The 11,490-nt window shown below is 36.9% G+C and overlaps 1 protein-coding gene across 3 annotated transcripts; it reads right to left on the reverse strand.

Moving 5' to 3' along the window:
• Positions 1–661: 661 nt before the first annotated feature.
• On the reverse strand, positions 662–11,115 carry LOC106158463 (uncharacterized). Of its 3 annotated transcripts, XM_087002952.1 has the most exons (19): positions 11,026–11,115; positions 9,898–10,066; positions 9,594–9,695; positions 9,268–9,347; positions 8,984–9,042; positions 8,642–8,829; positions 8,413–8,499; positions 8,156–8,280; positions 7,880–7,940; positions 6,684–6,783; positions 4,924–4,998; positions 4,454–4,630; positions 4,048–4,179; positions 3,632–3,834; positions 3,080–3,442; positions 2,719–2,864; positions 2,125–2,192; positions 1,300–1,869; positions 662–1,213 (listed from the first exon to the last, which is right to left on the reverse strand). In XM_087002952.1, the coding sequence occupies exons 1-19, from the start codon at positions 11,040–11,042 to the stop codon at positions 1,206–1,208; spliced, it is 2,730 nt and encodes a 909-aa protein (XP_086859078.1). In that variant the 5' UTR covers positions 11,043–11,115; the 3' UTR covers positions 662–1,205. The 3 variants fall into 3 exon arrangements, with proteins under 3 accessions (XP_086859078.1, XP_013389914.2, XP_013389913.2); XM_013534460.2 differs by having other exon boundaries at positions 662–1,866; XM_013534459.2 differs by having other exon boundaries at positions 662–1,869.
• Positions 11,116–11,490: the final 375 nt, after the last annotated feature.

The raw sequence follows: 11,490 nt of genomic DNA on the forward strand, positions 1-11,490 counted from the left end.
TTGCATTAAAATACGATCACAATGCTGCAACCATTTTGCAATGTGTTAGTTGTGCTCTTCATTCCCAGTAGGTTACGTTTTTCATCAGTTTCAGTCGATTTTCTGTGTCATACCTACTTTTCTTCTGAAAAATAACCTAACATAGAATAGTAACCGGTGCTGTTTTTTTTTTTTAATCTATCAGTAAATGTTGGAGATAAACATGAATTAACCTTTTAATGTTAAATTTAACGATGGATCATTGTTACGTACGTTTTACAATAAATGACAATATTCTCCCTTTTCCTATAAGAACTAAAACGTAGCTCAGTAAGCGATAAACTACATGAATAACATTCCAGATGTTTATCAAGAGAATTCAAAAACTGGAAGATGTATTATTTCTATTACGATTTTTGGAAAGTTGACATCTGGATCATGCATCAGAGCCCTACATACCACTTCAATCACGCAGATATTGACGGCTTCTTCCGCTAGCCAATCGTGTAAATTTTTGTAAGGGAATTGGAAAAAAATTCTTAGCAACGAGTTATAGAACTTTCCTCAGATTAATTTAATTCCTCTTAAATTAATAACTGGAAATGTTCTGTAAACTTCGAAAAATATTAATACCATCTTTCAAGTTTCAGAAATTCGAAATAACAAGTCACAACAAGGGAAGTTTAATTATATCATAATTGTTATATTTACATTTTATACAAATGTAAGCATCAAACTTTGATTCTGAATGCTCTTCAAATTGCTTTGGTACATATCTGCAATCTATAATTTATTGTCAGGATCTTATTTTTTCAATGTTGGCTTACACGGATGAAATAAATAGCATGATGTACTTTTACGATAAAAGAACAACATATATAGTAAAATTACAGAAACGATAGGCGCAAATCTGAGCAGCTAGTTAACATTACAATGGGAAATGGATTATAATGCTTTGTACATTTTTTTTCCTGCAGAAATTAGCTACTTTTCTATAGAACATGGTTTGTACAAAAAACATAACTCTTCTCTTTTCAAACTTCACACCTTATCATTTCCCTGACATCCAACTGAACATTCAAATAAACGCTTTTGATTTATAATTGCTCATGCATTATCAATATACAAGTCAATTGCACTGTCAGTTAGGTGTCATCCAGAAAGGCATAGAAGGGGGTGGCATCTGGAACCCTGGGGATGCTACAGTCACTAGCCCTGCTATTAAATCAGTTAGGTGTCATCCAGAAAGGCATTGTAGGTGGTGGTATCTGGAACCATGGGGATGATACAGTCACTAGCCCCTGCTATTACATCAGTTAGGTGTCATCCAGAAAGGCATTGTAGGAGGTGGTATCTGGAACCCAGGGGATGATACAGTCACTGGCCTCTGCTGAACATACGTGTCTTGGGGGCTTGACCTTCCAAAATGCTCTGGGTTCTGTCCTCCAAACTGTGTTGAATTCCCAGCAGCAAATGCTTGGCCTTGCTGCTGTGGTGGTGGTGGCGGCGGCTGATGTGACTGAGGCAGTTGCTGTGACAGGGGTAGACCTGGTCCCTGTGGCTGTGTAAACTGTGGTCCAAATGGCTGCTGTGGATTAAACTGTGGCTGTTGTGGTTGTCCAAACTGACTTTGTGTGAACTGGCCCCCTTGTTGTTGCTGCTGGACAGCAAACTGACTCTGTTCAAACTGTTCTTGACTAGTAAAGTGTGGCTGGCCTGGTTGGCCATATATTTGGGGTTTGCTAGAGTACTGATTGAAAGCATACTTTGCAGCTTCTCTGTGTTGCTGCCTCATTGTCGAGTTCACATCAGTGTCTTCCTCATCATCTGATCCATATGCTGTGACATTACGCAAAGCTCCCTTCATACGCTTTCTCTGGGGCTCCACTGCTGTAAAGGTAAATTGTACAATTTCATCAATTTCAACCAAAAATATGAAAAACATCAGAATTAACATTAGTCATTTCAGGGATGTGATTGTTCAGGGTATTGCCCATTTAAGATTTTATCAAGAGAATCACATCCCTTCAGTTCCCAGGAAATGGCAATTGCAAATGATAAAGTTTCAATTTACAGATGAAAAAAAAGTAATAACTGGTAAACGCAACCATTTCTCAGTTTGTGGGAAGCAAATATTACAACTACCTTGATCTTGTAAGGCTCCTAGGGGAGGTGGAGGGGGTGGTGGCATTAGCAGACTGTCTTGATTTTGCCTGCAAAAATGACATATGGCATGGAATTACAAATTCTGGTGTAACTATTCATATCATTTGAAGCTGTTTTGAATCTTCAAATGCAATTAAGGATATGGATATCTGGCATATCTTATATTTGTTTTGTGTGCTGAAAAGTAGCCTCCTGATATGTAACTAGCAGTCAGAAGATTGTTCTCCCAGCAGTTTTATTTTGGAGGGGTGTATCAGTGATTATGTGAGCCCTGTACATAGATCACTTTCTTAACCCTCCACCCATTAGAGAAACTTGCACTCATTTTTACTTCTGTCACAATTTCTATTTGTTTTATACTGCAATTCATAAGCAAATATCATGATCATTTCTCTGCAACTCCTTTCTACATCTTATATTAATGAACCATCAACCTAAGTAAAAAGACAATGACAGTTTAAGCTACTTTCTAGCTAATAAATGTCCAAATGATAGGATTTATAATGTGGGGCACTTGAAAAGTATTTCATGCCGAGACAACTACACATCTGATCTTTTCTGTATCAACTGTACCTCAACTCCTCTGGGGGTGGTGGAGGTGGTGGGGGCGGAGTGATACCAAAGTGTTGTTGCTGTGGCTGTTGTGGTCCTGCCTGTGATGATGGTGGGGGTGGGGGTGGCCCAGATGCTACCAAGTTCACCAGGTGTGTTGGACCATGCTGAAAGAGCACATATCCAACAATAAAACTTTTTTATCAAAATTATAGTATTCAATGACATTGGTGAAAACATTTATTTATTTTATTATTTTTTTTTACAATCTCAAAATCTTTAAGGTGATGTATTTGACATATTATGATGGCTTTAAGAAAACACTAAGGAAGCGTCCTCAGTATTACTCTTTGCACAAACTATTATTCCTATGTCAACAAACCTGATATCCCAGCAACCCCTCTGGTAATTTCTCCTCCTGTTTCTCCTCTGTAAACCTCCTCTTGTGTGGCTGCTGCTGTTGCTGCTGCTGCTCCATCTCCCTCTGCATGCCAGCAAAGTTATTATAATAAGGAGGCAGGCCCGAGGGGAACCCATCCCCACCATTACTGTGCCCTGGGCTCCCTGGAAGATTGGAGGCCACACTGGCCTGAGGTGCTGGACCACTGGGGCCCATCTGACCCAAGCCTGCCTGCATCTGCTGTTGTTGTTGTTGTTGCTGTATCTGTTGTTGTAACTGTTGGAACTGCTGAGGTGCTGCCTGCTGCAATATTTGCTGACCACCCCCTTGGATTTGTTGCTGGACCTGAATGTAAATGTCAAATAAAATTGCATAAAAATTTAGTTGAATTTAATGCCATATATTTCATAGAAAATGATGTTACATGGGAAACATAACACTACCACAAATAAAACATTTAAATAATTCTGCTATAAAAGTTAGCAATTAGACCCTTTAGTGATTACTCAAACAATACAGAATTTGTCCACTTACTTGCTGTTGTTGCAACTGTTGTTGTTGTTGCTGTAACTGGTGCTGCTGTTGCTGTAACTGTTCTTGTTGTTGTTGTCTTATGCGTGTGATCTGGTTGAGCTGGTTGACAGCATCATTGAGCTGCTGGCTAAGACTGACACTGGCTGGACTTTGTAATAGCGGAGACTGGGATACATCAGGCATTCCCCCTAAAACACCGGTGCCTGAAGAAAACAATTTCCAATACAACACCATGATAATAAATGACCAAACCAGACAACAATCATGCTACCATGCTTCTTTCTGGTTCAATTTTAAATGAGTGCTCCTTCCTTTTTATCACAGTATTAAGTAAATTTGTTCCTACAAAATACAATTTTGATACTACTATATAAGTGTTTTTCTTTCTCTTAAAAATCTTCTTGTCTATAACTTACTTAATCTTGGATCATTTGACTGCAGCCCAGGTGACAGTTCCCTGGGTGGTGGTAATATATGTGGGTGATTGACTAGAGGGGGCGGAGGCTTGGACAAGATTTGATTCAATGAAGTGGCCGCTGTGAGCAAATCTGAAAGAAAAATGATAAAAAATCTTTATGTATGTCATAATATTTAAGAAGGATAAATTATTATTAAGTAATTCAGCAATCCGGAAGAAGTATGATAAACTCCTCAGTATTAGCAATTAGAATTTTCTTTATTCCATGCTTTACATGATCACTTTTCACATTTACAGTTTTCCTGATACAGCCAGTAGACAGCTAGATATATTCTCAAGTAGGCAAAATCCATTCTTGAGTAATGAGCTTTGCATAAGCATACTACATTCCCTGGAATACATACTTTCTGACTGTGCCAGCAGTGATGGTACAGAGGAAGGTGCCAGTGAAGTGGTTAGTGTTGAGCCTGGCTGGAGCAGAGAGGCCAGAGTGGACATCAGAGAGGGGCCGGACACTGGCATTCCCAGGCTGCTGGAGGGTATGACTGGAGTGCTCAGTAGGCTGGGTATACTAGTTGCCACTGGAATCAACCAATGATGGCCATCACATATAGTAATAAAACTCTGTTCCAACAGTTTATTTGACATTTTTAGATGTTTTGCTTTCATTTGGAAACATGCACTGCTTACCACTCAGTTACAATTGATTTTATTTCAGTGCCACTACCACAGAATGAATCTTTTAAATGCAGATTCATATTAACACCACCTTAACATAAAATTAGAATGCCCCAGGCAGTTCATAATCGATTCCTACAAAATTTATGCTGCATGCATAAACATCATTTGAACACAACAGCAGAATTGTAATCACCTGAAGTGGGTAGCTGTGCCACATGTGTCAATCCTAACCCAGGTGGGGCAATCAAACTCTGGCCTGCAACAGATGCTGAAACAGGGGAACATATGTCAGTGAGAAAAAAACAACAGAAAGCAGGATGACACAGACAGTACATGTCAACAGTGGTTTCACCTTTTCAAATAAAAGCAACAGGAATTCACAAACATACAAACAAAACATTATTCATGTGACTTTACACAGTTTTCATTTTGTATATCAAATGAAAGATACTGTACAGCAATAATTGCAATGGTAGAAGCTGTGAAAAATCATTTTGTCAGTCCCTAGCATGCTTCGATCTTGCCATTACTGCTGTCTTTTTGACAGTTTCCCATTGAATTGGAAGTCTTTTTCTCCACAAACATGCGCATCCATTAGCAGTGAATACCTAAAATTGATCAGGCAGCTGTAATTGAGTAGTCTTCTTGCATTCCTTGATATAAATCAGTGTTAAAGAAAGGGACATCCATAATCTGTTTGTGCCAAACAGAGAAATATTCTTTCTTGAATACCAATAAATGATGGACAAAAATACAGACAGGAATAAAATATCTTTTGATATTCCTTTAAGTTGTCGGGTAGGGTACTCCTTCAAAATCATTAAATATGGATGGCTGGTGTCTTGAGCAGTCTTCCCTCAATTCTGAGTTAAAATGTTTAAAAAAAATTCTATGTTTAATTAGTGAATTATTGTCAGAAACTTAAAATCAACCTAAATATAACATATTACCAGGAATAAAAACACATTACATATGGTGTTAATTGGAAGCAGCAAGTTCAATTAGGCAACTAATATTGAAGTGTAAAGACTTCCAAAAGCACTTGGATTGCTGTGTAGAAGCACCATCTTACTGCAGTTACTGAAGATTGTATGCAAAGTGACACCTGGGAAAGAACAGGGAGAGGCAAGAGGGGACAGCAGACAACTTGCTTCTACACAAATAATCAAGCACCAAAAATATTTAAAAAAAACATGCTTTGCTTTTAACATATAAACTATCTACTTCTCACCTCCAGCCCCTTAATTTGTTCAAAAACACAGAGCACATCTTCAGATCAATAATAGGTGCAGAACAGAAGAATGCTTAGTCTAAATAAACTATCTACATTGTGAATTAACATACATGCAAAAAGATAGCTATTAAAAATGAGAAAAGCATCATTGGGCTGGAATAACAATTAGATAATAGCCATTGCACCATTCAGTTTGTCTGTTATTTTTGACAACAGTACTGAATAATGTAAAACAAACATCTGAAAGAGAAACAAAAAATGCATTTCCCAAAGAAAGTAAAATCAATCAAGGTTTTGACTGTCTTTTAATGGTAATATAAAACCACATACATATCTTGCAAAGCAGTTTGTGAGGATGAATCTTTGACACAGGCAACCCTTTAGTCTCAACCTCTGTTTCAGAGTAAGGATATAACTTTGGACATCACGAGTTTCTAGCCAAAGGAATCCACCATATACAGCATCTTCATTGGGAACATCTGTTGTTAAATTGTTGACCAAAAGACCTTTCAGGCAGTTGGCATCCAGGTTACTTTCAGGTCTTCGCATGAGGGAAACAGTACAATAGCCATCCAAACTGCATGAAGTGGGAAGTGATTGTTGTTTCTTTAGTTACATTCCTTCACCTATATTCACTAAAAAGAATGGGAAAGGTCCATTGTCCGAGAACTGAAACAGGAAATGTCTGGTTGCCATGGAAATTAGTGGTAAAGACTTACTCTGGTGCTGTAGGCCTGCTAGCAGTGCAGCTGTACCTGGTGATACTGCAGGAGGCATTGCTGCCAAGGCTTGCTGGAACTGGGCATATTCTTGTTGGACCTACAACAGATTTCACATGGCATTTCAAGGTAAAAATCAAGACAAACAGTTGACCTACAGAGGATGAACAAAAAATGGAAAGTCCAGAATGAGGAAACATACTACCTGAGTGACTGTAGCACTGGCTGGCAACCATCTCAGCTCACAGGAGGTGGAGTTCACTGCTCTTTCAAAACTGACACATTTCCATTTAATCACATTTCATCATTTCATACACACTGCATTCCTTTAAGGAAAGGGAATGTTATAAAAACTATTTGGTCAAAAATTATATGTTTTAGGGAAAATACCCCGTAGACATATAATGTGAAATTCCTGCAAATTCCAATCTGGGCATATTTCTTTTCTATTCACCTGCTTTAAACATCAAGACAGCCTAGTTTTCGATACCTTTAATGACCCAACATATGTAATACGTCCTCTGAAATGGTTTCTCATTGAACGCCTGTATTTTTTGGAATAAAAGGTTTCAGGCATTCATTTATGATCAAAGGAATACAACTGGAGAAACAATCAACCAATCATTCCACACAGTATTTCCTACATCTGACCCACCATCATATCATTCCCTTGCAAACATGATAATAAAAACATATACATATTTACAAACCTTGTATATTACTAATTATGTATAACTTCCTTGGGATTTGGAGAGTAATCTAAGAAATGCAAGCCAACATGCATCAATATAACAATTTGTAAATTCTTATATAACTTTACCCTAAAGAGAATTTTTCATATAAACATCCTTATGGTTCTCTAAAATATATCTTGTTTTTGTTATTCATTTTTTTTGAAAAAGAAATCAGCTGCTGAAAAGAAAGAAATCAGTAACCGTACATATTAATTAAGATGAAAAAATTCCATTCCGACAACCTATGGTTAAGAAATGAGAGAGAGAGCACTTTGATCAATTATCTAAGGAATTATAATGTTGAAAAAAAAAAAAGGCAAAAACTGAAATGGCAAGTGAGAGAAAATGTGGGTGGATTCCTGCTTAACTTGTGCTAAAATTCAAATGAAGTCCAATCATGAAAAAAATTGACTCATCAATTCAAATAGGGATCATTCAAAAAAAGACAAAAATTCCACCTACTGTTTGTATAAGGTTTGCAGCTAACTGCTTGGTCTGCTGTAAACCCACCATATTAGCATGCCTGAAAAAAAAAGCTTTTTTTAAGAATACTGCAGTAACAAATTAAATGAATACATATTGATTCATCATTCAATTAACATGATCAAAAGCAATGGAGGCTTTTACAGAGCATTCTTTCTAGAAAACTTGCATGGTCATTGTACTGTCTATGTTAACAAACACATCAAAAAACCATAGACATTCCCAAATTGTTACAATCCCTAGCAGTCAACTCACTGTATAAATATGTGCATGGGCTCAAAGGACTCCCTTCCTGTGGCTGGGTCTATGTAACCAGATCCTTTCCCCTGAAGCATCACTTTGCCTCCAGTTTCCAGCTGGATGTGTTGCAGGAAAGAGCACTAGGACAGAAATAACATGGTTTGAATGAAAATGAATATATAATATGCACTGTCTTAAATTAAGCAAACATATATATATGAACTTGTGGACATGTGATCAATACATGGAGAAGTGTTCAGGTTCCAACTTACCCCTGGACCAAGAAGTTTGTTTTTGACATCAAAAGTGGGTGGGGCATGCTCCAGACCAATGTACAACTTTTCTTGGACAAAGGATAACTGAAAAAAAAATTACTTCTTGTACATTCAAAGTACATCAAATCAGGAAGCCCATTGGTCATATCCACAAACAATTTAAACATCTGACTTCTAAAATTATGACAATTGTTTACTAAAAGAAAGAATCAAAAGAGCTTCTCACCCCTGGAGGCTGTGTGTTAAGTGACATGAGTGGAGGGGGTGGCTGACTAAGTAAAGGGGGCGGTACACTGGATAGCACTCCAGGCATTGGGGGAGCTGCCAAGGGGTTCTTTAAAGCTGCTTGAGCCATCTTCTGGGCCTTGTGCTTGTAACCATTGGCTATTATCTCCTTGATTCTATCTACTGCTTCTGAAATACAGGAAAGGATGAAAAGATTGTTAGTAAATGTATAATCAGACACTGACAACCTTGCTGACTCTAAAAGCTAAAATTATTTTCTGGAGCACGAGTTATATAACATTTTATCTAACCATTTTTTAAAATATCTCTGTTATGCACTTACTATCAACTGACTCTTGTGTAGCACCTTGAACACACAAATACAAAGGACGATCATTGGCACTGGAAAAAGCATAAACATCATGTAACAAACTGATGATTTCAGATCTTAATACTGAGGACGTTACAACATGAAACAAAGCTATGTCAAACAAAACATAAGCATTTTACTGGGATCAATTTACAAGCAAATAATTCAAGCATCTCAAACCAACTTACTAAAAACACTGTTTAACAATATTCAGATTACTTATCATTCTACATTCAAAAATATAAGAAAGAGCTCACTTGTTAGCATGTCTTGCCTTCTCCTCTGGGTTCATAAATCTCCCCCTGGTGGACACTGCAGCTCCACTCATCTTGGATATCTAGCAATAAAATAACACCATCAGTAATTTACTATAGACTTTTATCCAGACAAATAAAACCTTCCTCTTTACACATCTTTACATTAAACAACTGTCAAACATGTCTATCATTGAAGAATTTTATGATTACTTTTAAATTACTTTTGCAGCATGTGATGTTAAAAATGCATATTTTTCGATGCCCATCCAGGCTAGTATATCTCAAGAGTAAATTATGAAAATTCGAATCGAGTTCTGTGATTTTACCTCATCTTGTGTTGACCCTCTTGTGAGCATGTTCCGACATCCAATAGGAACATCATTTATTTCTACCTCAGCAACTATCAAGCTATTTGGCTGTGATCCAGTCTGCAAAACAGAACAACCCAAATTTGAATGGAGTGGATAAAAAGGAACAAAACACAATTGTGTCCATAACAAGTGCAAGATCCAAAATCAGACATCTAGATAAGAAAGCCAAAATAGATGTTCACATGAAAAGATACAAAATTGCTCCCTCATGTAAGTCATTTGAAAACCATTCTCAAAATACTTCTGAGATTTCTCTTACTTTTGGTTTTGTTGGTATACTAGCTGGCTGAGATAACTGTGATGGCTTTAGCTTTCCCTTGGCTATTAACATGGCATTCACTTTGGCTGCTGCCTCTGCAGCAGCTTCCAGGCTACTACGTTGAGCACTGGATGCAACAGCAGGATTATCCCACTTGCTGGCTCTGTTTCTACAAAAAAGAGAAAAAAGTCAGTAGATATTTTTTATCAGTGGTTCCAACTTTTCTATCCTTGTTTTTGTCATATAATTTAATACAGGGGCAACTGCACTACCTCCACACAAGGGCTTATCTCCTGGAGACCATTTAAAGATGAGAAATCATGGTTCACTTAAATGTTACATCAACTTTGACTTCAGCCCACTGCTATAAATCTACTGAAACCTGATGATTATACTTTGAATTTTTTCTTTCCACAAAACACGATTTAGTGAGAGGGAAAGTATAGCACGTACCTAAAGGGTTTCAGTCATTTTTATATCATATAAGTCAATATAATCACACTGATCCATTTCATTTGTTTTTCAAAAGGCTAAAATCAAGTCTTCAAATTTGCCCACACACCGTCCACAAACCGTATACCTCTTTAATTTTTAATGCTTATTAAATTATGTGCTGACTTTGATCAATCTCTCTGCCATTCCAAAGTACAAGTAACTGAATTGCCAATTGTATTGGAGTAGCAGAGACATTGCTCAAAGTCACCACATAAAACCGAAGACTATGTGATAAAAGGGAGAGAGAGAGAGAGAGAGAGGTTGCAAAAGTGCCGCTAGTTGTTCGAGACGAATAACCACTAATAATGTAACAGTGTAGGTCTATAATCTTGAGTTGTGGTAACTATCAACATATCACTTTCACAAAGCAGTGCTCACTTTTTCTACTTCTCTGATAAATTGATAATATGATAATAAATTAAACATAAATAACACGACCAGTTATAACTAGGCAAGAAAGATTAAATTTCTCTCTCTCCAACAAGTACAGTACATCCACATTCAAAAATGCTCGATTATTATTTGACGCTGTATGCTGACTATTGAAATTGAAGTGTTAATCTTACACGTGAGTAAGTGATTTTATCGCTAAGAAGGTCAAATATTTAGAATTTAATGAAAAAACAGACGCACCTTTCAACAGCTGCCATTTTTCTGTAAGTCTCTTGTGTCGGTCACGTGACGTATTACACGGACACATCTCCGCTAACGCAATGAGTTAGTGAGTGGGAGTAATTTTGTAAAACCCTCACTACTCCAACAAGAAACTATAAAAATTAAATTACTTAATTCGTAATGTTACTTAATAGGCAGATATAATTATTATTTAAAATAATTTATTTAAATTGGTTTGCTTTTATTTAGTAAGTATTTGTCAGCCTTTCACTTTGATAATTAGATTGTTACTTGTTATGGTCTATCTTGATTTTGAGAGTGAAAGAGGGGCAGTGGATGTTGCTGAACACCATGCATGTGTAATGCAATTTAACTCTTCTTAAATCAAAATTTGTTTGACATTGAAAGCTTTGGATATATCATAGGACCATCAATCCAAAAGATCTCAAATGGAAATATTTCAACATAGAAAAGGCAATAAAA

Source organism: Lingula anatina, chromosome 1, assembly GCF_051362555.1.
Source record: "Lingula anatina isolate TDL-2025a chromosome 1, LinAna3.0, whole genome shotgun sequence".
NCBI classification, from domain to species: Eukaryota; Metazoa; Brachiopoda; class Lingulata; order Lingulida; family Lingulidae; genus Lingula; species Lingula anatina.

Coding starts and splice junctions, on each gene's coding strand:
- LOC106158463 (XM_087002952.1), bottom strand. Junction 9,696..9,897: donor GTATACCAACAAAACCAAAA/GTAAGAGAAATC, acceptor TCTGTTTTGCAG/ACTGGATCACAGCCAAATAG. Junction 3,443..3,631: donor AACAGTTGCAACAACAGCAA/GTAAGTGGACAA, acceptor ATTTACATTCAG/GTCCAGCAACAAATCCAAGG.